The sequence below is a fragment of the Balearica regulorum genome, chromosome 2 (assembly GCF_011004875.1).
Source record: "Balearica regulorum gibbericeps isolate bBalReg1 chromosome 2, bBalReg1.pri, whole genome shotgun sequence".
Lineage (NCBI taxonomy): Eukaryota > Metazoa > Chordata > Aves > Gruiformes > Gruidae > Balearica > Balearica regulorum.
In genome coordinates this window covers 132927497-132955164 of record NC_046185.1, presented here as the reverse complement: position 1 = coordinate 132955164, position 27668 = coordinate 132927497, and the positions used below count along the sequence as shown (strand labels likewise).

At 41.5% G+C, this 27668-nt stretch overlaps 1 protein-coding gene across 4 annotated transcripts in view; it reads right to left on the bottom strand.

Moving 5' to 3' along the window:
- IGF2BP3 (insulin like growth factor 2 mRNA binding protein 3) overlaps nucleotides 1-27668 on the bottom strand; it is a 119429-nt gene that overhangs the window by 42914 nt on the left and 48847 nt on the right. For all 4 annotated transcript variants that reach the window (XM_075746003.1, XM_075746004.1, XM_075746002.1 and 1 more), the window contains 2 exons: nucleotides 2409-2460; nucleotides 2253-2316 (listed from right to left, as the gene is read on the bottom strand). In XM_075746003.1, coding sequence (XP_075602118.1) covers nucleotides 2253-2316; nucleotides 2409-2460 — 116 coding nt within the window. The remainder of the gene's footprint in view (nucleotides 1-2252; nucleotides 2317-2408; nucleotides 2461-27668) is intronic.

The following is a 27668-nucleotide window of genomic DNA, read 5'->3' as shown; positions in this document are numbered from 1 at the left end:
TTGTCAGCCAGCACTACTAACTGTGTGGTTAGTATGTGCATTAAAAAAAATTATAGAAAAGACACAATTAGAACTGGGGACCCACTGTATGCAGAAGCAGCATAGAAAACTTCATGTCACAGTGTTTGCTCCAAAAAAGTCATGGTTAAGAGCATCATTTACCCTAAACAGCTAAATTTCAAAATATGAAGCTTCTTGTCAGCTGCTGATTCTCAACGACTCTAAACAGCTCTTGATAAAGTCAGTTCTTGTTACTCCTTGTGCTGCATAGGCTGACCAACATTGCTTTTTATCAGCTATCAGCACTCACATACCACTCCCAGTCCACAGCCATTGCTGTCCACCACAGCCAGTTCCAAGAAGCAAAGCTAGGTCACGTCTGGGAAAACCATTCAACTGAAACACCACCACAGTCACTACAGAAAAGCCACACGCATACTGGTCTTGTAGTGCACCTTCATTGCAAGGCCTCACAGTTTTTCCCCTAGAAAAACCTCTACCCAGCCACTTCTTAAGGGTTTCTGAACAGTTGCAAGGTCACATCCTGAATCCAGCCAATCTGAGCTAATGTTTTCTGTACAGAAAATGGACTTCTCCCCCTTAGAAAACCTTGTGTCCGTACCAAACCATTCACAAAATCAAATCAAGGCTCCTCCACTTGCTCTACCTGTTCAAGGCAACCAAACTCTATGTTATTATTCAACCTGTATTGCTTCAGGTCCTCCTCCAACATTCATGCTAGATGGTAATTCACCTGCCTCAAATTCAAGATGTTTTCAGTTATTGTCATGTGATTTCTCACACAAAACAATATTTTATCTCAGATGCTTCTTCACAGTCTTGGCTTATCTCAGTATTTTTTCAGGATTGATCTTAAAATTGAACAAGTACAGTTTGAGGGGGGAGAAACTGTATGTTGTTGTTTTCAACTTCAGAAGGGTGTGCACAAGTCCAGGAACCCACATCACAGATGTGAGACAGCTCAAAAATATGCATCATGCTTTTTTCCATGGTATTTTAGGTACTTCCTTCTTACATTTTCAAAGAAGGAACTGGCACACATAGCATTAATTTTTAACATTGCACTATGAGTTTCTTCAGAACTAGAAATTCAACGTTTTTCTTAATTACTGTGCAACGGAATTAAAAACAACAGAAGAACCTGAAGAACTTGTTGAATGATTCAGGTTTTGAGAAAAATTAAATAGTGAATTCAGGGAAAACATTGTTTCCTTCAGCTCCAGCATACAAAGGAGACACCACTGACACAAGTTTCCCATCACATTTGTTTAGAATACACTAACAAGTAACCTAACACTTTGAAAGATTAAATACATGTGTTGCATTCAATTTACACAGAAGTCATAATTACTTAATTATATGTACAAATATTATTTCATTTGTAATTTTGAATTAATGCATACCATCAGCATACTCTGCATCTTAACTACTGAATTTAGTTAGCCACAAGGTGGCAGAAATTTCAAAGTTAAAATAAAAAGATCATTGTACGCTATTCCATGGGTTTGGTTTTGTTTAACCTGCTACAGCTAGAAAGAAGAGGAAAATATGTTTATTTCAGCAGATTAAAAATTAAGGAACACACGAGTCCTTTTTCTACCTATGTTGGAAAACCAAAATTAAACCTATAGCATAATATATAATATGGATGTTTAAAGGAAAAGTATATACAGCCATTAAGAAAGTAAGGCAGCATATTTTTAAATTTTAATATCTAGATTAAAAGTTATCAATTACTGAAGATATAAGCAAACATAAAATACATGGCCTAAAGTTCAAAAAACCCAAATAAATTATTTTAGGTACTCGGATTATGACCTAACCAGAAGACAGACACAGAACAACCAATACTGTAAAAGGACATTACAAAGCTTTTTTAAAAAAACATAGCTAAAAATCATTAACCAATAACTCCCATCCTCTGTCACTGGCAAAACTCTAACTTTCTGCCCTCCCAGGTCAAATAATTTTACCCAAATTTTCATTTTTTTCAAAATTATTAATTTATTTTTAATCAAAGTGCAGGAAAATCGATGACAAAAAAATAGCAAATTAAGGTAAAGCATGAAAGACTTGGCATGGGGAAGACAAAGAGACTTCCTTAAAAGTTAATGTTTACATGGTCATTTTATTGATAAATTAATCAGCAGTGAAGTCGCACATAAAATCGCAACAACACACATTCCAAAAATGCAAGTTTGGCTATAGGAACAAGTAAATAAGATACTTACTGTCTAGCCTGGTCCTTATTGCCATATGTTACATTTACAACTGCAGTCTCCGTGTCAGTGTTCACTAGAGAGGAAAACACGGTACAAAGAGGTTAGGTTCAGCGTGCGCTCCCTTCCCACTACAAATCTAAAAGCAATTTGAGAGTAGAGCCGTACCTTGCTCACAGTTCTCCACTGTTCCATACTGAGCTAACAAACTATCCAGCACCTATCAAGAGGTAAAAGAAATGACAGATTTCAATCTCAACATAGATTAACAAAACCAGAAAAAAAACCTGTAAATACACTAAAAATTTATTTGTAAAGAATTTCATCAGAACATACAGCATCCAAGACATCCGCTCCAATAAAGAAGAAATGTTTGGGGGAGAACAAGCACATATTGCTTGTTTTCTTTCTCACATCAGAAAATCTGCATTTAAAACCTCATGAACGTGAAAATGTACAACATAACTCCAAGTCATCCCACCGCACTCTAAGTCCCAAACTTTGAAAATAAACTCCCAAGTCACCCGTTCTCAGATTGGGCTAAAGCAGAGGCAGGAAGAATTAGAGCAGAGCAAATCTGGAATAAAATCTTTCCATGTATCCCAAGCACATATATGTAACTTTGCCACTATTTGGTGGTTGTTGCTTTTTCCTCACAATACACTTAGGTCATACATAAAAATGTCTTTCTCTTACTTAGTGGGGGCTTGTCTACATGAAGAAGTTAACCAGAATAAAACCAGCACATCAAGAGCTGTTCTTCGATTACTTTAACAGTTTTTCCAAAGACCCATTCCAGAGGAACCACTTGCAACTGTATCTTCACAATTATTTAAAAGTCACAATTAATTTGTCCTTTGGTAGAATGCTAGGGAGGAACAGGTAAAAACATATGACAAGGGGCAAAAGAAATCCAAATAAAGTAGTTTTATTTGGCATAATTTGTTTTATTCTGGTCAAATGGAGGACGAAGAAGGGGCAAGAAACAGTGAGACTTTTTGGAAAAATCAAGGTGCCAGAATATTCTAGTAAAAACGTTAAAATACCTACAGTTGTATTGCTTCTAAAAGTCACATATATGTACACTTTATTTTCTTCCTGGTGAGAAATAATGTTCCAGAAAACAGTGACTGTGGCAGTAACTAGCATAGAACACAAAGTACATCATTGTGATTTGTTGCATCCTAATGTTTTATCTCAAAATTTAATATGATGCTGGCAAATTTCACAATTTACACTAAGAAGTAAAAAAGTAAACTTGCAATCTCTTCTCTGACAGAAGCACCATTCTTCACTTTAGTTAGTCTTTTAAGGCAAAACGTCAGAATGCACGGGAGGAAACCCTTTGGGGAAAGGAAGGAAACAAGGAAGCAAGGACAGAAGGAAAGCAGTAGGCATAAAAACACATCTGTGTGGCTTCTGATTACAGTCCACTTCCACTTGCTATAACCAGCAACTGAGTGTGCACAAAACCCCAGTCCCTAAAAATGTAAAATGCAGAATCTATATCCTCATGAGATTAAGAATTCAAAGTTATAATTTATTAATGTACCATATACTTTTACTACAATATAAAAGATATTTTAAAGATAAATTACAGTTTATATGCCCTAACTTAATGACAACTTACATCAGTGTAATTTCTAATCTTTACCACCTCTTAAAATAGAAATTGTACACAGACTTTTCAAAGGTAATATCTCAAATCAGGTATTTAAAAGGCAATGCACAGCTCGCCAAGTTTGAGCAATGCATTACTACTTCTACCTGCAGAATTTCCCCATCCTTCTTCTATAGGGTCCAGTAAGTTTTCTTGGCAACTGTTTTGTTTTCATAGAAAAGTTGTTAATTGTCCTCTCCTACAAGTAGAGATTAGCCTAGTCTGAGAGTTTGTCTTTTCAATCCCCCCCAAAAAACCATTTGTCTGCCACTTCTCAGATCTGACAATTTGAAACTAAGGAAAAGTTTACTCAAATTCGCTAAATATTACTGAAGCAGAGATGCTCCAGGGGATTAAAATAAATTAAAAGCCTGTGGAATATTCTTTTAAGACAACTGAAACATTGGCAGAGATGAGTGGGAGAGTTTTGAGGTCCTGCAGGTCTGTGGCCGTACTCCCAAGCAAGCCAGGAGAGTCCCCACATGCAATTAGAGGAAAGCCTTCTACCATAGACAGCTTCACTGGCAATTGGGCCTTCACTGAAATCAGTGGGTGAACAGAACCTCAGGTGGGGTCAGGGTTTTAAAACAAGGAAAGCAAAGTCGTCCCTGGCTCAGAGAATCATTTTAAGATGTTTACTCGAAACAGAATACTGAAGAGTTCATTAGTCTGATAAAGCAATTTCTTTGTCCCTACAGTATGTCAACACCCGTGCCACATTACACAGTGGATCATACTACAAAGTGAGCTAACCTCTTTAGTTAAGACAAATTTTTATTACAGATGAACTGTGCAGGCCACCAGCTCATGCCTACCCTCGCCCAAAGCTGCATCACTTCAAAATCACTTCAAAAGTTTCATTTTCATCCTTAAACATACAGGAAAAGAACACAAAGCTGGAATGCCAGAGGTACCACAAGACTTTGCTGGGTAATAATTAATCAAAATTTTTTGTAAGCTATTTCCCTATTAAATTTATATTCTGGGCTAAACATACCTTTACATGAAGACCCACATATTAAAGTCACCCGCTTCACCAGGAAAAGGAATGTTTTAAAGCTGAATCCACACAACTCTAAGGATACTACATTCTCTCTAAAAGCTACTACTTCCAGCGTGTTTCTGATCAGCCATCAAAAACCTCTCAGCACGCTAGTCTTGCATCTGCTCCAAGAAGCCCAAGAACCAAAAGGCTCCTTTGCTGTTAATGCTGAGGAATGGCCCAGGACAGTGCATTCAGCATCCCCACCCCACCAGGAGTTCTCTACTTATACCGCTCCTTAATCCTCTCCTGAGCCACCTCAGTCAAAGACGATTTCTACCTGGGCTTTAATCCAAGTGATTTGACTTCCCATGTTCTTAAAAGAGTCGCTTTACCAAACAGATTTATGAGAAGTTTCCTCAAAGGGTTGGAGCTTTCTTTAAAGAAAAGAAGAAACAACCCTCTTGGGTCAAAGACACTTGCTCTGCTCAGCAATGTCCTCAGTAGATGTTTGTATTTTCATCACCGTCAGTCTCACATAGCAAGGTTTTAAGTGTGATCAATACTGCAGGGGTAACCTTTTAACCTGATTGTAGTTAAAATGCGCTACTAAAACATTTCAGCAGTGGTTGGGGTATATGCATGTAAGTGAGTAGCAAGCTTCATGGGTGAGAACACTTTTAACTGAACCAGCTGATTCAGTTGGGAGAAGTCATTGCAACTGTATTCAAAGCCAGATCCTCTATCGTAACTCTCAAAACACAGAACTCAACTCCTGCATGTGTTTCTTGCTTCACATGTATTTACTGCAACAGCCAGTTTCTATTCACATCCTTCATTTGATCGTATTTCTCTTCGCACTGTCTTACCCTGTCCCCAAATTTTTTTCTCTCTAGCCCAAAGCCTCTAGTTCTGCTGCAAAACAAACATGTTTTGTTTAAGCTGCTCTTCCGTAACACACTTCGTGTACAGCCTTGTTGGGCAATCAGAACAAAATTCAAAGCCAAGTTGGTGGTGCAGCAGCAATTCTGATGAGCAGCTGAAAAGAAAAGTTTATTTGTACAAATATTTAATCTAAGCTAGGGGGAAAAAAAAAAGTCTTTCCTTTTCTTGAGCTCTCCTTCTAGCAGTTGTCTAAATTGGGTCTCCTGCTCTTGTTTTAGCACAGATGTCTCTCTCACAAAAAGCTGCAGTCATACTGTGGACTTTCATTCATCAGGCTCTAAAAGCCAATTCTGACTTCATTATAAACAGCATTACCCTACACCAAGCCCCACAAATCGAGGCTGCTTTACAAGGGAAAAAGAAACAAGGAAACGTTACTCTTCAGTAGTGCTGAGAGCTCGAAGCACACATTAAAACATCCTGGTTCTCACGCAGATTTCACAGGTTTAGAAGCAATGCCTTTGAACAAACTAGAGCAGTTGTTTTCTGCACTTTCAGAACAGACTATTTCATACACCTCTTATGGTGCTGTAGGATTTCTGCCCTACACCCATAAGGACAGTTATCCGTATCATTTCTCTCACACACACGCATCGATGGGAACTTCACAACGGTGCTGTAGAACCCAAAGTTATTTTCTCCCCTTGTGCAGAGCAAATCCATTAGACCACCACCCTTGCCTCCATGACTCCTGGCATGTTGATTGGGAGTTCAAATTAGACAACGCAACTGAAATTACAAATAGAGGAGGCAGAAAAAGAGACAGGAAGATTAGGGTCATTCAGTAAAAGACCACATGGAAATTTTTGGCTACAAAGACTTGAGTGTTCCAGGTGATTTAACAAGAAAAGGAAGGAAAGAAAAAAGTCAGGCAACAATATGAAGAAAGAGAAGTAGTTGTAAGCGCAAGTGGCTTTTTGATTTAAAAGAGGAAAGGTAGGGTGAAAGAAAACAAAAGAGGCAGGTAAGAAAAAGGAGAGGGCCAGGGTGCAGAGCAATGCTGATATCATTCCAGGTATCAAGCCTGGCTGAACCACTAATGCCATCTGTACACTTCAAGTACTCTGTTGGTATATTTAAGTCCACAGAAAAATGCAATTTTTGATTAATTATATTAGTGCAGCACAACTAGCCTGATGTGGCCCCCACCAGGCCCTGGCTTGCTAAAATTTGCAGCACAGCATGAGCGGAGCTGGAATTTTGTGACTTCAATGTGTGAAGCAGGACCTGGGCAGAACCACCATTGCTCTCTCAGCCCCACCAGCTGCCAAAGACTGACAACGGCAAAAAATGTCTTCAAGGCACCTTTGGTTTGGCCGAATCTTTTCGTTCGTAAAAAACATATCCCCAAAGGGCTCAGCTAGCATGGCTTTACAAGGAAAATTAAATATCAAAGAGCCCCTAATAAATCCCTGAGGAACCAGTCATTTTTGAAAGCTTGTGATCAGCTAATGCTGTATCACCTGCGTGGAGGCCATGGTGGACAGGTGAGCTTAGCTCCAGGTCACCCGGCACACCTCCCAGCCCAGGCAGCCTGTCCAGACTACTGCCACCAGCCACAGCCCAAGCACAGCAACTTCATCCATTTTTACCAAAAAGAAAGTCCAGAGCACATTGGTCCCCTCTAAAGGCAGAGCAGCATGGACATGGAGTACCCAAACCAGCACGCATTGTGCCAGGACAGTGTTGTTCCTTCAAAACCTTATGGAGGCTTTTGAGTAGGCAACACCAGTTTGCAATGGCTCAGTGCATTGTAACATGTGGTGATGGTGTTTTTCATCTTGCAGGCCCTCCAATACCCAGTTTACTGTCTCATGAAACCATGACCATAGTCTGGAAGAATCAGAAAAATAAGTCTGGAAGCTGCTGAAGTCATTGTTTGCACACACCAGAAAGGCAGCGCCTGAAAACAATAACTCTGGCTTATTTACCACATCCCATACAAACCCTGGAGTGAATTCTTCTCCTGGGAACTTACAGTTATATCCAAATGTTCAAAACTATTAATAAGTTTACCCTATAATACAATTCTGTTTAGGTGGCATTACCAGGGTTTTAAGAATGTAAAGCTGAACCACAGAGAACAAAGCCAAAATTGTCAAAGGCACTACTAATTGAGTGACCGATTTGGACACCAAGGGCTTGATTTTCCACAGCGCTCAGCACGCCTGTGTGTTCAAAGTGCAGCTTCAAAGCCACTTTCGGTAACAAGGAGAACACAGCACTTCTGCAAGAGAGACCCAGGGCTCCTCACAAGACAAACTGAACACAACGTACACTTAGCAACTAATGGCAACTTCTGCTTAAACAGTTTGCCCGGCACCGGTGACTAGAACGTGCAGAATTCAGTTTGCCATGGCAGCATTCGATTCCCCTAACCAAAGGGCTTTGTCTTCCTGAAAGTCCTCGACTTGCTGCAAAATTAAGTGTGTGGTGAGTAACTGGGGCACAACTCTTAGACAAGTCACCTTCACTGCACACGCTGGACTTGTTCGTTTACAGCAGAGCCATCCCCTGGCCAGAGCCAGTGTCCCTCCCTCCAGTGCTAAGAGAAAACACTAGGTCCCTATTTACCTTGCTGCTCTCATTATGGAACATCTGAAATGCTCAATTAAAAAAATAAGGAGGTAAAAGGTAATGTGGGCTATTTCAACTTTGGTGTTTCAAATTAAGCAAAAGATGGAAAGCAACTGAAAATAGGTTCAGGTAGAGCATCACATGCAACCATGACTACAACTATTTTAACCAACTCTACACACCATGTGTGTTTATAAGTATTTCCAGATAATACTGCATATAAAATGAAAAGGCAATGGAAAGAGAGGACTAAATGCTTTAAAACCATACTAGCATACAAGAACAATTTTTAAAACGACCTACCTTAAGTCTGCTAAGCAAAAAAATTAAAGTATAATTGGCATCCTTTACAACTGGAAGGTTAGCTTCTAAAGAAAAAATTAAGAGAAATCCAACAACTGTAAGCAACACGGTAAACCATTACAGATGAAGAGCAGCATCAGAACTCCTTCTCTTTCCTTTAAAAAAAAAAATCATACAATGGAAAAAAAAATCACAGAGAGAGTATTCTAATGAAGCTCTGAAAATAGGGGGAAAAAATTATTTTGCAATTTCTTCTACAAAAGTAGCCCAGGTACTAAATGCAGCAGGCAAAAAGTTCTTGTGTGCTTTCATGTTCCCACATTACACCCTAAGCTGGAAATAGCCTCTTGAATGTGTGATAGGGAGGAAAGATTAGTGCACATTACACTAGGAAGGTATGGGATAAAAAAAAAATCATAGTATCAAGGCTGACAAATGGTATTAAATGGTCTCTAAGGTTAAAAAAAAGTATTTGAGAAGTGTTTTGAGAAAGGCAAAAAAACCACACCTTATTAGATGCATGGGTGGCCTCCTTCACAAAGAGATTAAAGGGAGCAGGATAATTCAGTTTGGAAAGGAGCAAGAGGGAATATGATACAGGTATTATGAAATAACGAATCACGTAGAGATGGCCAAATTGGCAGCTTCTATTCACCCTTCATCTAAATTAAATGAAAACAAGTTTGAAAACAGAGAAATAAGTATTTATGTAACATTATCTGAATGCAATTAAGCACCACATAATATCTGCTATAATACTTTATTAATCTCCCCTCACGCTAAAGGTGTAACTTCAAGAGCAGTTCCACATTATGTCAGAGCTTATGAACCAGGTTAGCACTAACTCAAACACTCCCAATTTCCAGAAAATTAAAAAGCACCGTCACGCAACCAGTCCTTAGAAGCTGCAACTGCTGTTTTACACAACTAATCCCCTTTCCCAGGATCTCCTCGTGGGCACTGCTGGGGCCCTCTCCTCCTCCTCCTCGGGCAGACGGGCTACCAGGACATTTCTGCGGCTCGGCGTGAGGGAAGGATCACATGCCGGGCTGGCAGATGGGTGTTGTGAAACGTAGTGGGAAGCGGCAGCAACACTAGCTCGTGTTCATCTGCCTCCTCTTGCATTGAGGCGGCCAGTTTAAGTGGAAACACTCTCCTCTACTTCTACAATCTCATTTGTAGTTTGCCAAAAAGAAGGGGGGGGAGCACCATAAAAGCATTACTATCCAGTGAGCATCCGTGCCCAACTTTGATTAAATGATAGACTACACAAAAGCATGGGAGCCAGCAAATTTTAAAAGAACATTTGGAAAATACACTGGGATAAAGGATGAATTTTCTGATTTACTCACAGCATGCTATTGAAATACAATTGGTGCTTTATTGACAGTTTCGACACCTTCCTGCAGAAGCATCCAGCAGTCTCTGTCAGGAAGGCTGCTGCTCAGCCCCCACGGTGCAAGTTCCAATGTCCTGCTCGGTGCCATGAAAACCAGAAAGGAAACTGTTATGTTTTTCCTTTCCTCCTCAACCTTTCAGTCCTCTCAATTTCATTAACTCCATATCATTATGGAAAATGTGTTATTTTAATTGGAAGATTTATCAGGGAGAATTGCATTTTTCCTATACACTTTACTCTTTTTGCTCTGTGCGTGTGCAAAAAAGGCACTTTTGAAAGCTATTTTCTGTTGCTATTAAAGTCTTGATGCCACTTCATTACTGCCCTACAAGGCTAGTACTGGTTTGATATTTTTAGTTTCAGCATAATAATAGTTCGTTTATTTTTTTTAAAATGCCTTCTGTAAAGTTGGAAACCTGCAACTATAACAGAAAACTGTCGGACTAAAAATCAATTTTTGAATCATCTTTTGGAACCCATCGACAATTACAAGTTCCAAGAAATCTCTCGACAAGAGCACAGGGATTATTTCATGAAGAGGCCACACTTATGAAAAATATTCCTTCTGGTACAGGTATGCTGGGGCATTGTAGAAACAGAGCCAAGTCAGTGCTTGATACCAGGGAAATCTTTCCTAGGAAGATTGTCCCATATTCTAACATTAAGCATTTCCTTTAGGATCTGCTCAAAACTATGTAAAAATTATAGAGGGAATCATAGAGGAAAATCCTGTAAAATTGATGTAGTTCACAGATTAGCACAGATAAAAATAAAGTGTGTTAGAACTCAGATGGAGATCACATCCGAGACGTTCACTCTATTGTGCACAAGACTCAAGATGACAAGCTTTCAGGAAAAAGACATGTCTTTAACAACCACTTCACGAATATCTTAGATCTCTTTATAACCAGGAAAAACTACAAAAAGATTGAAGCATTTCACTTGAGTTATGTTTACAGGATTCCCCTTCCCCCTTTTTAAATTGTTCACACATAAGATACAAACCATGCCTTTGGCTTCCCAGCAGTCCCACTAAGGGACAGCACTGCTGTGGGCCAGACGTTTAAGAGAAGGTTTGGCCTCTAAATGAGTCTCTGAAATACTAGAGGCTACTGAAGGGAGGAAATTGGTATCTGCATTTACGGAAGCTTACAAACACAAGGGAAAACTTCCCCTGGAGCTGCCGGTGCATGTCACCCAGCTCACCTCCCTAGTTATTTTGCTGGCATGACAAAACTCCTGTACCTAAATGCGGATCTCCTAACACGTGGGCCAGCTCAGTCACTTTAGTAGTTGTAACAGCACCTGAAACTGCTAAAGTCATCCCGATGGCTGGAGAAGTCAAGTTTTTCTTAACCCACCTTTCCTGTTTTGTACAGCCGTTTTCTGGGGGAGGGGAGGACATGGGACAACCTTATCTAGTCCTTGCTGTGGGGACTGGGCACCAAGAGAAGGAGAGGAGGTTGGAGCAGGACTCAAGAATTCAAGCCTGAGGTCAGACAAAAATACAAGTTACATATACTTTACAGCAAGAAGGAGAGATCTTGGTAGAGCAAGACCACCACCATCAGGTGTTTGAATTTCTTTGAGCTACAGAATCAAATTAAATCTACAGTAAAGGTCTCTGCAGTGCTAAAGCAGAGATGAGAGCTTTGCAAACAACAGCAATTAAGTGCCGTCAGAGCCTTCAAGCTGCAGAAAGATGAACCTTGGAGCAAAGGGGAATTCACAGGGTTTTCTGAGTACAGAGAATTTCTTTGGTAAAATACTTTAACTAGCAGCTACCCAATCATTCATATAGCCATAAAAATAAAGGTATTTATATTTACAACACTCAAAATCAAGTCATTAAAAAACCCTAAATTTGTATATTTGTATTATCCTGAAATTCTGTTAAACACACATGTACCAAGATATAAGAGACTTCCAAGTCTAGCTTAAAGTATCCCAGCATTATGACCAACTCGAGCACTTATCTGGAAGGTAAGGTTTAAGAGGATATTTACAAAAAACACAAACTTTTGAATACAATTATTTAAACTAGAAATTAAGATTGCGAGAGATGCACTATGCTAATACCATTTGACCTGTATATACTCAAACAAAACAATTCAGAGCATGAATGCTGAGTGCTAGCTGACAACTTGCAGACTATAAATCACTTTTAAGTGTCAATGTTGAAGGAGCAATAGAATGACAAGATGACTGGAACAATTCAAGGAGAACAGCCTTAGTTAAATGAGTTAACTACACCTAATGTGGTTCAAGACCCATCTCTGCTTCCACCTACTTGCATTCAGAGCTTTCTACAGAGGTGGAAGAGTTTTTCCTTCGCAGACTTGTGGGATGTATTCAGTCACCAGCAAGCTCTCTGACTGAAGTTTATTGTACAGCCTCATTATTCATAAAATTAAAATATGTTTTCTCTTCTTACAAAGGGAAAACAAAAGAGATGCAATCACAAATGAGGCAAATTTACACTGTTTTGCTTGCTTTGCGGTAATTAATACTCTATAATTCACAGACCTGAAAACCGAAATACACTTATTCCTCACAAGCACTGGAATCCATAGACAAAAAAGAAACTACCAACTAATATGGATGATATATGTTTTTGGGTGGGAGTTGTTTTATTTTTTGAAAAAAGAATTGCTTGCCTGGGACATAGTTAAGTTGCCTGCTATTCCTGAGGCCTACTTATGAAAAGCACAAGAAAACAGATACAACACAGCAGAGATCATCTCTATTCTTACTTGCTCCAATGGCCTCACAGGAAAGTTTAGACCTAAGTGTCTGCCTTATATTTGTGAGCCAAGTTTTCAGTTCAACTAAATAATCAGCTCTGCCCAGGACATCAGGCTTTAGCAGCTAAAAAAGTCATTAGAGCCATCCTTTGCAAAAGTCACCCTTGTGCAAGCATCTGAACAGTTTGGTAATACCAGGTGCTAGACTGATGCACTTTAAAAAAAAAAAACAACCACCAAAACACACACAAAACCCAACAAACTTATTTTCCAGGAACATGGACACTCAATCTCAATGCAACTTGTTTCCTATGCTCTGAAACAGGCATTGCAAGTATTCAGATAAGTGGCTCCAATCCTGTTTTTTCACTGCTGCTCCATAAGTAGTTCCACAAGCTATCCTCCACTAAAAGTACTTTAACTCTCTACAGCAATATTCCCCGAACATGAATCAAAAGCATCTGTAATAGTAATAAATTAAGAGTAAAGGTGAACAATATAGCAGGGCTCCGAGAAGTTGTATGCCATTTACCAGTTTCACATTTACTATACAATAAACTACCTCCTCTTGTCAAAACAACTCGTTCTCATTAAAAAACTTAAAATTTAAATTTTTTGACATTTAAAAAGCCAGCACTGTTTAAAATAAGGGAAGTGGGAGTGTAAATCCCCAGTATATGCCTGCATGAATGTACACTTCATTCTGATTTTTCACTGATTCATAGCGAAATGGCTCAGCCCAACAGAAGGGGAACTAAATTTTCAGACACAGAGGGAAAGAGTACTTCAGTGCTTTGCTATTGACACGAGAAGAAAGAGGAGGCGGTGTAAGAGGAACCAAGAAATCTTGGTTATTCGCCTGCTGAATATTTAGGGAGCCACAGCTCTTAAATCCCTGTTCATGGCATCTGGATGAGAATGAAACATGCTATTCAGAGCTGAGCATAGCAAGAAGATGCAGAGAGCGGTAGTAGAGGACTGCTAGAGCAGTGGAAAAATTGATTTCAAACCATTAGTGGCACACATCTCTTGCATTAAACAACAGCTGTGCTTAACAAAAGCAGTGACAAGCCACAGTGGCCCTTACCTCAAAGGGCTTGCAAGGTGTACTCAATGGATGCAACAGCTACATGGTGAAGTATTTGGCAGGGAGATGAAACATCCACCTGATCTTCTGGTTGAAATTCAAGGTTGTCTTCAGCCAGCCTGGCCTGCTCCAGAAGCGTGGACTGGGTTCTCCTGCTGCCCGGCCATAGAAATGAAGAACAGGCAGCCCAAGTGCTGAAGGAAGCGTAGCCTGGCTGGGAGGCCATGGCAGCAACCCAAGGACCAGTGGCCCAGCTGCTGCCTGGGCTTCTGGGGATGGATGTGAAGAGTGAGGCAGGAGTGTCCAGGAGAGATTTCACAGGGAACAGCGTCTATGTTGTGTAGAAAGGATATTGGGGAAGTGACCAGCTACTGTGGGAGTAATAAGGACTAGAAGTACTTCTAAAATGTGATGGGCATCATGAAAGAAAGCTCTCCAAAAATGCAGATGGAGTTTAGGGAGGAGCTGCATCCCAACCCCATCAGAGAAGGGAGCAGATAGGAAGATCAAGATCCCAGGTCGGTGACCGCACAAGAGCAGCTTCTGGGTTTAAGGGAACATAGGATGAATGTAAATGAAAGAGATGGAGACAAGCAGTAGCAGAAGCCTCAGAAATCAACTAATACACACTCTTACAACAACATACCATCACACATACACACCAATGCTGTTTCAGGGAGATGGAAACAGTTCAGCACACACAAGCAACCACATACAAGAAGCCTTGAAGGTGGAAAACATGAGACACAAAACATTGATGACAAGATTTTCATCACCCAGATTCTCAAAAAGAGGGGAAAAAAAATCAGAAGTACAACAGATGAGATCCTCTAACAAAGCATGGCAGAGCTGTGCTCGGCACAGATACTCCAAGATGTTCTTCAGACAAGAGTCAACTGAATAAAGATGGGCCCGTTGCACGTGTTCTACTATAAAAGACAGGTTCTTAAATTATGAATAATGACCACAAGACACATACAGCAAGGTATCCCAGAGGAGACGAGAAATACTTAAAATGCCAAGAAAACAAACATGAAAATGCAAACCACCCTCTCTTCCCATGAAGCTAGAAGCAAACTTCCCAATAAGTGACAAGAATGTGTCAGTAGCTCTAGATAAAATATGGACACTGAACATGAAGAACAGGCCTTTGCGCCAGCACAGCTCGTGGAAGTGCTACAAACAGCACCTTTCTGTAGACTTACCACTCCTAACTACAAGGTGGGAGGAGAAGCTGAGGATCTCTCATTTCCAGATGCCTCTTTTTTAAGGTTAAAAAAAAAAAGAGAGAGAGAAAGTCCCACTGCTTTGGGGACCTTTTACCAACATTTTTTAAGGTCTTTGATTTTAAATGGACTTTAGAGGTTCAAATTGAGACAGTGTCACGTTGTCCCCTCCAGGACATCACAACATCCCTGGCAGCAGGGACGACAACACTAGAAGAGCTGCTGCCAGCCCCAGAGGCTGGGTTAGAAACCTGAACACCCTTTGCTAGAATTTAAAGTCTAAACACTCTGTACCACCAGAGCCCACATAGCAACAGTAAAATCACTTTTCCCACTTACCCAAGAGCGTGCTTAACTTTCAAACTAGCATAAATAGTAAGCTCAGCTATGGCAGGGGAAAGAAAGAACAAAAAATAGGTGTATGGGATGGGGTAACATGGCCGAGTGTGCTGCAGCAGCCTGTGGAAAGCAATACCCCTATGAGGTCTGGCAGCAGATCAAGGGCAATCACTTCAGTTGCTTTTCAGACCATATAGCTTTGTGAAATTATTTTGGTAATATTCAGCCTTCTAAAAACCTCTCTATGGAAAGCGGTCTTTTCCACTCCCTTATTGTTGAGCTCCTACCCACCAGCGCACAATGTGCTACTGTAGTTGTGCTGGCTACCAGGCCAGCAGCACAGTAGTGGTACATGCTGTTGAACCAATGAGGCCAGCCCAGAACACGAGGAATGTCTCCCTTTCCAACCTCCTCTTTAATTTTAGCGCGCACAGCTCAGCTGCCAGGGCAGGCCAGGCCAGGCCGATATTTGATTTGTAAACAGACACTCCAACACGCTCATCTTAGCTGCGGGCTCCAAGTTATCCGCTCTTACTCCCAAGCGGCACGTGGGAAGACTTCTGCATGTAACCTTATCCACAACGGTGAGCTTTCACAAGGAGGAGGCAGGTAGTTAAATATGTTTTGATGATAATGCTAGCTTTTCCTAGAAAAAGGGAGGGGAAAAAAACACCCAGACATTCCCTTTGTCACCCCCCAGCCCAGGTTCTGGGAGGTTCATGAACAAAAGCGCAATTAAGGCAGACACGCTTTGCCTGTGCACACTACAACACGCACAGGGTTTGTCCTATTTATGTTTAATAAAGGCTCTCGTGCTTTCCAATACAATAAAGGAATTGCCCCAGGGTTAACGCTCTGGAAATACGAATAGACGGTGACAAGGAGACGTATCAGCGTCGTTCCTTGTATTGTCTCCCACCAATACAATGCCGGGTGTTCTTTAACCTGGATCAGCAGTGGCTATCGCAGAGCAGCTCCTGAAGTGCACACCAGGCATTATCACAGATAAACTTAACTTTTAAAAATTAGCTTGGACCCTCCTTTTTCTGGCAGCCATTTGGATACACAGTCTTTGACGTCCAATTTCAGTCAATTGAAGTCTTCTGAGCTTAAGCTTATAAAAAGGATTTATTTTGTGTTCATTTCTGTGTGCTCAGAGACAAACAGATTTCACTTTCAGTTTGTCTGGGTTTTTTTTCTTACCCCTTTCAGAATAATCATCACAGGAATGGACACACACTCAAAAATGGCAGTAACCTATTTCAAGATGGGAAAAAGACCAGCCTTCTGGTGACTGATGGACCAACTGCTCCACTCTGGCAATCATTCCCTTGAACTCACCTCAAGACTAACTGTAGTACCTTTTGTTTTCCTTCTGTGAGTATTGCCTAAAACTTAAGGACACAAGTTTTTTCCTCAGTGCATTTACAAGAACAACAGGGGATAGTACTTGCAGGGATCTAATAGGAGATAACCAAGCAACAAGCAGGTCAAAGGTAGCATTGGACTTTGGGGGAGAGAAGGGGGGCAGGGAAAACAATAAAATAAAATAAAATTTAAAAACAAACAAACAAACAAACCAGAAATCACTCCTCTTGTCCCTCCTCTTTTTTTTTTTTTTTTTTTGAGAGTATAAAACAAAGATGAATCAGTAAGTCCAGTTTTTTCACTATCTAGGTAGAGAAGAAATGAAGAAATACTGACGAGTGACTGGTAGAGAACTCGAGTCTCTGAACAACGATGCCTGTGTGAGATTATGATCATCGCTGTTTTGGCTGCATTAAAACTACCATTAAAAGCTTCACTGCTTGTGGTATTTTTATACCTTCAGACAAGAAGTCAGGAAACAATAACTCAGAGATCTCTGTCCAAATTCTGGGAAAAGGAAGCCTGATTTATCTGCACTTTGACTACATCTGTGACTACATGTTACAGAAATAATCAGTCCTCAATTTTTAAAAAAGGCAACAAATAAGCATTACCCACTTCCTCTCATCTGCTTCTCATTAAGGTGAAGGTACCAATGCCTTCAGACAGATTTTCATCACAAGAGAAATGCTAAAAGCAGGCTTTAACAAGAAGAATATGAAGATAGTGGTTTGCTCACCTCCAGTTGTACCATGTGAGAATGAAAACAGAAATGTTTCACAAGTACAAATATAGTTGTCATATTAAACAACATTAGTACATTCTCCTAGAAACCTCTTAGAGAAAAACATTCAAGCTTTTTTCCTGCAGTTGACAGACCTAAATCTTAGCAAATCTATCCTCAGGATGATTTAAAAGATTTGTTCACAAAGGTGATTGAGCCCCTCATTTCACTCCATGCTCCTGCATAGGTCTTCACTACCACTGCTACAGATGTGGATTACAGCTGCTCGTGCTTGAATATGTGCAGCTGACTACTACTTTAAGTTTAAATACCTTTCTTTTACATATATTTGTGTATATATGCATATATACACAACATATTATGCATATTCATTCATATCCCGCCCACTTGCAGGATAGCAGGACTCAGAGCATGGAAGAGCAAGCTGATATGAGAAGCTGCTTCAGGCATAAAAATGTATGTTGTGGGATGTGCACACAGCACACACATCTCAAAGAACTCTGCGTTTCATTAGCGTAACATGAATAATATTCACTTCACTCCCAATTGGTTCATTTACAAAGTGACATCTCAAAATCTGGTAGGACATATGGGATACTGTTTACTGAATTCAGCATCTTGTCATAGGCTTAAACTATTTGATAAATACAGCTCAAGTTGGCCTCCTAAAGATACACAAAATTGAATACTCCTTAGCCAAAGTGGAAAAGACATGACTAGAACGCCCATCAGCAGCTGAGAGCAGGTCTACCAGGAAAAGTTTTACAATATGATAGAAACACCAAGAATGATTAATTTACAAACAGATGTGCAGTAGCCCCATGCACTGGCAGGCTTCATGTGTATCTTGCCATGAGACACAGAAACCCTGTACTCTGAGACCTGAACCCTGTCCTGTGTACACGTACGCACCCTGTACATGCGTTCCCTTATCCTAATATTGAGGCACCCGTGGTGTTTTTTCCCCTCCACTACTTCGAAGAGGACAATGTCAATACACAGTGAAAACTGCATACAAATAACATTGACCTAAAGTTCAAATGCTTTTAATGACCTTCTGTATCCACTAAAGTCCAGTCAATCCAACCATCAGCCTTCACGCCACAATAAGACTACAGCTGGAAGACCAGGTCTAGAACTTGTCCCATGACAGCACAGCTACCTGGTTTCAGAACCAAGGTTGGTCTGATGAATTAGATCTTTGACTGAAGTTGGTTTGTGACTTTTGGCGTGTCACCCTCAAATTCTGAAACCAGACAACTGTATGAATCACCACCACCACCAGAACTATTAAAGATCCAAACAAGTCATTTTACCCAGCATAAGGTAAACATCAGCTTACACCTCAGTAATTTCAAGCCAATGTTTGAATCTGCACCACTGGAGATTTTTTAAGTATGGATGACTTTTAGACACTCACCACTAGAGATAACGTTCCCATATCACCACAGATTTTACACTTAACTATTTAAGCCTTCTCAATTTCACCTGTCTACAACAGATATTAAAGCATTTTACGCACTTGAAGACTTTCATCTTCATACAAGACTTAATGACCTCAGGTCTTTCTTGGAGGTCACGTTTTAGATGGGCTTTTACTTCACCAGCTGGAGATGCCCTCAAATCAGTCCGCATACTTCTTACAATGGCACACAAGAGGCAAACCCAGGGCTCCAGAGAGACACTGGCTAAAGAGACTATCGTGACAGGACTAGCTAAGAGGAGTATGTTCATCTCAAAGGAGGTGGCAGTGTGCAAAGGGAATACCTACAGCCATTCCACTCAGCACTGGGAAAATATCACCTGCTAAAGCTCTTGTCTCTACAGCTATAATTTGATATATCAGTAACTGGTTTAGAGTAAGCCTGTATCCATCAAATCCTTGAATAAATTTCACTAAAATACTTCAGAAAGTGAATGTTTAGACTGTGCACTTCATCATTCTGTATTGCTTTAGAAACAGTACTAAGGTGTTTGCAGGCTCCTTAGTTTCATTCCCAGTTTGAGCCAACTATAAAGTGGAAGTTATGCAGCATTAAAAGACAGAAACTGGGATATAAAGCAACACATGATTTGTTAGTATAAATCCGTGTGTGAGTGCATAGGCACAAAACATCATCCATCTATCACACACGTCACATGCTGGGGGAGCAGACATGTACATGAATGCAGACAGCTGTGTAAACACACTTGCAGTTAAAATAAAAAATATGTAAGGAAAAAACCCAGTGTTACAAGAAGTTAGATGTTTTCCTCCCCTTTAGTTTTTCAAAATTTACTTTCTATTGCACTCAAATGGAGAATGAAAACGTTGGAGAAAAACCATCAAGTAGGTATATAGCGGTTTGAAGAAAAGGGGAAACAAAGCTCTGGATCTGGTGAATGCTAAGGTTACATGGAGCTTATCACAGCCGTAAATAGTAAAGGATAGTGAAGGTTTGGATTAGGGGTTTGAAGGTTGGTAATTTTTTTTTTTTTTTTTTGCATTTAAATTAAGTTTTTGCCATTGTCTTAGAATATGGCAATGGGAATTGGCCATAAAAAGCTTAGCACTCAAAGCCCTGCAGAACAGCAAGTGACAACATGAGAACAGCTTACAGCTTGTGGCAATGCCACAGAAGACAACCTGGAGTTTGTAACAGAGATGCACCAAGATATGCTAGCAGGGACTATAAAACCCCTTGTGCTTAACTAATCAGCTTTGAAAAATAAAGTGTTAGTAGATTTGCTTAGAAAAGTTTGGAAAAAACTTGCAATCCCAGCTTTAAAGCTATAAAAAGCTTAAACTGCAATATATAAGCACACGTCACCAGCCCATCACCCCCAAGAAGTGCTATGAGCATACCAGGCAGGAAACTATCTGGATGATTGTCCTTCATTTGTTACACCACGAGGAAAAAGTAGACATTGGTGACTGTAAACCATTCAATTAAACACTCATTTTCTAACCGTTAGAGAGAAGACAAATGGTTCGAGTTCTGGAGTTACCAACTGCAAGCTTAACTAGAACCATAATTACAAAATTCCAACTGGTAAATTATGTGTGGAGAGGATGAAATATGATGTTTTCTCATCTAAAATACAATCACCTCTTCACACTGGCCAATAATAATAAAAACTGAATAAATGATCCATTGTGTAGACTTCTAAACTACCCCATGCAAGTATAAGTTGTGCTGTAACAGTGGTTACAAACCACCAAACTATCAGATCAAAAAAATTGCATAGTTTTCCAATTTGGATGTCAAAAGTTAAATTCCTTAATCCAGAACAAGTCAGCAGAAGAGCTCAGCACCCCTGCCCTTCTCAGCAGAAACAGCGAATATTCCAGATCCTCAAAAGTGGGTCCAATCTAACTTATTTGGCTTTAGAAAACTAAAGCCCCCCAACAAGTATATTTGGATTTCATTTTTTCAAGTGTCAGCTGCTAGATAAAGAAAGCTGCTCTCTACTAGGCACTACCAAGAATTGTATCTGTGCAAGCTTTAAATACGCAGGCAACTATACGAACACCACTTGCGCACAGCTCCGAGTCTAATAATGAACACGCAGTTGTAAATCTGGTATGAAACAGACCACGTGAGGATACGGCCATCTGTATAACGACTGCAATGCACATTACTGGTGTAGCGTGTAATGTTCTTCCCTCATTAAAAACACCAGCACAAAGCCATATATGTGAAGCACATGCCTGTTTACAACAATAACTTCCCCAGAAAAGCTAGAGAGACCGCAAAGCTGGCGACAAGACACAGCAGTTGAGCCTCGCGCAGCTGTGTGAAGTGTCATGAAAATGAGCTCATGCCCTGCAACGTTTGTCCGTGCCGAGGAGGCTGCGCTCGCAGCGCATGAGCGCAAAAACAGACCTCAAGGCTTCCCACGCAGGGTCTCCTGGACGCGGTGGTCACGGAGGGCAGGCAGAGCTTCATTTTGCCCCTGTGCCTCGGAGCCAAGCAGCCAGCGGGCATGCGAGCAGCAAGAAGGGAGAGGCTGTCTTGCAACCGGGAGGGAGGAGGGAGGAAAGTCGGAGGCGGGAGCCAGACATGCGCCCGCAGCTCCACTGGCAGCAGCCCACACTCCTGCACCGCTGCTCCACACCGCATCTCCGGCCGAACCTGTGGTGACCAATCCCAAGAGCCGTGGCAGACGATGACCTTGGGGCAAGTATAGCTGGAGGGGTAAGCTGGCCCCAAGTCTCACCAAGCAAGCCCTGCCACCGCTCACAGAGCGGCTGTGCGGCCACCTCAGCAAGGGTATCAACCCGTTGACTCCCAGAGGAAGCCCTTTCGCCCACAGATTTTTTTTTTTTTTAAGCTGTATTTCTTCTCCTTTTAGATTGTTGCTTATGAGCTGTAAAATAGTGCTGCAAAATATATATTTTCATGCACCATGAGTCACATTCTTCTTCCTCTTTTCTTTTGTCCCAGCCATACACTGTTTCTGTATCTGATTCAAAAATGCCAAAACAGGGACACGTGTTTCTCTCTTACAACAGGGTTTTCAGAATTATTCATGATTTAGAAATGCACAGCTTAATTTGGGCTGCTTTATGGCCTGGTCTCTGTCTTTTAATGCTGTGTAACTTGTACTTTATATTGGCTCAAGCTGGGAAGGAAACTAAGCACAGCTTGCAAACTCCTCAGTTTTGCTTCTAAAGCAATAGAGAATGATGAAGTGCAGAGACTAAACATTCATTTTCTCAAGGACCTTGGATTATTTTAAAGTGAAATTCACTCCATAGTTTGATGGATATAGGTGTCCAGGAATCCTGTGCAACACTAATGGCTGGTATAAGGCAGGATACAGTGCAAGCACCGAGAGCTATTTTGTTTGCCAGGGCAATCAGTTTGGAATAAGCCAGATTATATTTGCAGAGATAAAACTCTCTGCAAATGCTGTTTCCCAGCACTGAACCTGCAATGGCTCTTCACTCTCCCCAGTTAGCGTTATCAGGTCTTTCCCCACAGCCTTGGTTGCTCACCATGTGCCACCATTTGAACAAACACACCAACTGCTTTGAAGGCATCTGCAGCACAGGAGTTAGAGTCCTCCAAAGCCCACAAAACATGACCTCCAAGAAACAACTGAAAGACTTGCGGTCATACCAGCTACAAAAGAGAAGCCTGAGGGAAGTCTCGAGTCTGCAGATGTATATGAACAAAGGAGTGAAGAGAGGGAGCACAAGGAATTTCTCCACCTCAGTGGTGGATCTGCTGAGCAGTAAACAGGCTACAACTGCACGGAGGGAATGGGAGGTTGAACAGCGGGGTGATGCAAGGAGGCCGTGAGATCCCCACCACTGCTCTCTCATCAGCAACAACGGCATCAACCTAGCAAAACAAAGCCCTGCCAAAACCAGCACTTGCTCTCTCCTTCCCCTGCTTTCACAGCCTGGCCCTAGCCCATGGATGCTGATGCTCAGCCTGCCCCCCTCGCCACACACCACATTTCCGCTGCCCTCAAGGTTTCACAGGGGCTGGACCGCCACATTTCCTCTGCCCCTCGGGCTGGGGGGCGAACACACAGTCCTCGCTCGGCTCTTTGCACGACGGCCACCCCCGATGGCAGCAGGCTGCTGTCCCCTGCCCACGCGTGTGCCATCCAGACACTACTGCCACACCACGATGCCTGTGACGATTTTTGGCAGGGGGGATGGACACCATCCATTCCTTTTGGGCAGCAGCAGCAGCTCTTAAAAGCCACACAGACTTTTGTATGCTCTTACCGTAAAGGTAAAGCAGGGGGCAAAGGAAGCAAGGAAGGAAGGAAGCTACATAAAGCTTACAGTTAGTTAAAATAAATCTCTCTTCCCCTCCCCTTCCCCCCAGGCCTCATACACCCAGCTCCAAACATCCCCCTTCCCACCCTGAGCACAGCACGCCTCGCTGGTTCAGGCTCTAATGCAGGCTTTGTACTTAGATCAGTCCCGGGCTTTGAGGGATCGCTTCCTGCACGAGCTGGGGAAACACCGTTTGGTAACGCAGCAAGCCTCATGGGTTCGAAGCACAAGTTTTGAGGAATGCGTCTGAGGGAGGTATGGCAACTTTCACATATGTCACACCAGTAAAAACCAGCGTGAAATGGTTTCATTGGCTTAACTAGCTCAGTTCTTAAAGGAAAGGTGTGACAAAAGTAGTCATATAAGTAGACAAGCTTTGGCCAATATAACCGATTACTTCAGATACAGTTGAGACCTCATTAGAAGAGTAGTTTCAGAAACATCAACAATAATCAGAGTGAAAGACAACGGCGTGACTTCATGAGCAGAATAACAGTGCTTAAAAGTGCTCAGAAAAGCACCATCATAAAGAAAGAGCACAGATGCCTTAAAAAAGACTGAAACCCACCTCTGCTCTCTCCCAGTGACATTATGAAAAGTTGCTGAGAACATTGTGAACAGATATGCCACCTAACTTAGTCCATGTATTGAAGAAATAAATTCGGGAGCCCTACGTATTAGAGCCTAATACAAAAACCCAAACTATCTCCAAGTACCTTACAGTATCTACACACTTTCAAGGGAGAAGGAAAAAAAAGGGGGGGGGGAGCGGCATTCAAATGATTGCTTAAATAGGGGAGCGTCTTTTTACACAACTAGGAAGCCTGCGAGTTTGTAGCGATGTCAAACCGCCCTATTTTTAGCATGGTGTGTCAAGGGCACATGCCTAGAAAGCACTTTCACTGCTTCAGCAGTTTACAGGAAAAACAAGGTAGACAAGCACATGCTTATTTACAGATAGATGAGCCTGAGTCTCGTGAGTGAATAATCACATGGGACTGTTTCGGTTTTACTGGGTGACTCACCGGGGCAGCGTCAGTGCTCCTGACGCAGCCCTGGAGCTCAATGCTACCCCGATGGTATCGGAAGGAAACGGCTGCACAGCACTCAGAAAATCCTGAAGCAGCATAAGAGGGCTGGGGCAGTATGAACTGAAAGCAAATGGACTAAATTATTTTCTTTCAAGTGAAAGTAATTATTCTAGGCAAGAATGATAAAGGGTCTGCAAAAATAAAAAAAAATAGTGTACCATTATAAAAAGCTTTGCATTCCCCACTTGTTTTCTACTTTAGGTTCCATACATGACTTTTTCAAACTTTTCAGTTTGAAACCTCTAGCATCAGCTGTTCAAAAAACCCAGAAAAAAAACCTTTCATCTGTGGTTGAAGGTCTGTACAGTCATCTAATGGAAGCAAGCAGCCTTATCATCTTGGCCACCATTTCTAATATTATTCAATACTTCCAAAACTAGACCACAGTGCATAATACTGTAAAGGCATGCGTTATCTGGTAGCTCTCATTTGTTAATAGAAATAGTTATCAAACAACAACGGCGTTACCAATGCATATAACACTTAACTTTCTACTTTCAAGTAATATCTATACACCCACAACCATCTCTAATCACTCTCCCAGGCAAGTTTGCTGCCTTTTTCATTAGCAAGTGTCCTTTATTTGAAATATCATTTGAATAGTTTCAAGCAAATTCTTCACTGTGCAACACTGACAGACTCACCGAGTATCCTTACACTTAGTCAATAAGCTATGCAGTGAGGAAGACAAGGACTAACTAAAAGGTGAACAAGGCTACTATGAAAGTACAGAAAACCGAATATAAAATTTTCTTCCTCCATTCTAGTGGCACCAGGGTGCCAGAAGAGCTGTGCTTAGGCCATCTACAAGCAGTTAAACAAATGCTTTGGCCAGAGGCAAGGTCAGATAGCCAAACACTCACTGGTTCCCCAGGGCTCCATTTTAGGGCCAGTTCTTTTTAATGTTTTCATAAACGACTTGGATGTAGGACTAGAAGGTGTTGTGAGCAAGTTTGCGGATGACACCAAATTGGGAGGAGCTGTTGATTCCATCGAGGGTGGAGAGGCCTTGCAGAGAGATCTGAACAGATTGGAGAACTGGGCAATCACCAACCACATGAGGTTTAACAAGGGCAAGTGCTGGATTCTGCACCTGGGAAGGGGCAGCCCTAGCTATATGTACAGACTGGGCGATGAGACGCTGGAGACCAGCCGTGCTGAAAGGGACTTGAGGGTCTTGGTCAACTCAAGTTGAACATGAGTCAGTGTGCCCAGGCTGCCAGGAAAGCCAACCGTATCCTGGGGTGCATCAAGCACGGCATTGCTAGCCAGTCTAGGGAAGTGATTGTCCCACTCTACGCTGCACTGGTGCGGCCTCACCTTGAGTACCACGTGCAGTTTTGAGCGCCACAGTACAAAAAGGACATAAAACTATTGGAGAGCGTCCAAAGGAGGGCAACAAAGATGGTGAAGGGTCTGGAGGGGAAGACCTATGAGGAGAGTCTGAAGTCCCTTGGTTTGTTCAGCCTAGAGAAGAGGAGACTGAGGGGAGACCTCATCGCAGCCTACAACTTCCTCATGAGGGGGAGCAAGGGGGCAGGCGCTGATCTCCTCCCTCTGGTGACCAGTGATAGAACCCAAAGGAATGGAATGAAGCTGCGATGGGGCAGGTTTAGTTTGGATATCAGGAAAAGGTTCTTCACCAAGAGGGTGGTCGGGCACTGGAACAGGCTCCCCAGGGAAGTGGTCACAGCACCGAGCTTGACTGAGTTCAAGAAGCGTCTGGACAACGCTCTCAGTCATATGGTCTGATTCGGCTGGTCCTGTGTGGAGCCAGGAGTTGGACTCGATGATCCTTATGGGTCCCTTCCAACTCAGGATATTCTATAATTTTATGGTTGAATCGAAAAGCTAGCAAAAGGATATGCCATATATAAACGAACAGAACAACTATGAAGCACTAAGGCACCTGAAACATGGCAATAAACACAATTATAAATACAAAATAAGATGTTAATAGGATAAAGGTATAAGCTCGAAAAGCAGCATTCTACCTAAGGTTACTAAAGGTTTTCTGTACCCAAAAGTTGTTTTGTTAAAGTTATATCAGTGCCTATTCCACCAAGAAACCTTACAATTTAGTAAGTATATGGTTTGCAGCATCCTCAACATGTTTTCAGGGAATAGAAATTCCAGAGCAAGTAATAATTAATAGCCTATAGTATACTCTCATAGTATAGAACTCAATAGTTCTCATTCTGAACACAGAGATCAAGTTAGCAGCTATCAAGATTAGCTGCCACGTGTTCTCCAGAGCCCTAAAGGAAGAAGTTGTAAAGCTGTTATGAGGACTGAAGGCAGAAGAGAGAATTTTGAAATTAAAAAAAAGCCCTAAATAATCAGTTTACTTGAATTTTCTACTTGTGTAGAAAGTCTTCACAACTACACGGATTTCATCATCTGTTTTCAATAGTTTGAGTTATTACCTTAAGTTTTGTTTTAGGAAACTTTACACAGGACTTTCAAGAATATCTATATAGGTTTTTTTTCTTTTTAAACTCTACTAGATAACAAGTCATTTAAGTGCTGTGTGCTGATCAGCACGGTCCCCACACTATAGATACTTCAACAGCAGGTACCTGTGACAACTACATCCAGGGCTATACATACAAAGATCAGGAGAGAAGACAACGTCAACCAGCAAACAGGTTGGAAGGCAGGAGTGGACAGCACAAGATGTAGACAGACATGTCTCTAAAGGGTTACCAGAACAACTGTGTTGCTTTAACAGCTTTGTAAGGCCTTGTCTGCTGTGACTTACCTGCATAGTGTGCTGCTCTTAGGACAGTAAATAGGGAGAGCGCAGGAACCAGCGTGTACAATTACTATTGCTAGCAAGCAAGCAAAACTGGGGGTGGGGGAGATAGTTACATTTCCTTTTTGGCTGCATTAGTAAACAAGCTGCTAAGCAACATAAATTCCATTAATTTTCCATAGGAACAGATGTTTGCCTAACAACATCTCAGTTTCAACACCTGCCTGTAGAGAACGCGTTACAGAGAACATGCTACTGGAAGAATGAAACAAACAAAAAAAACAGTTACAAGATTTTTCTGTGCCTGTTTACACAAAGTGGGACATAGGCCTAAACCCCATACTGCAGCTTCCCTCCAGAGACACCCAAATGTAGCTGTACTCCTGTGCCATTACTCAAGTAATCTGTACAAATCATAGGTTACTGTT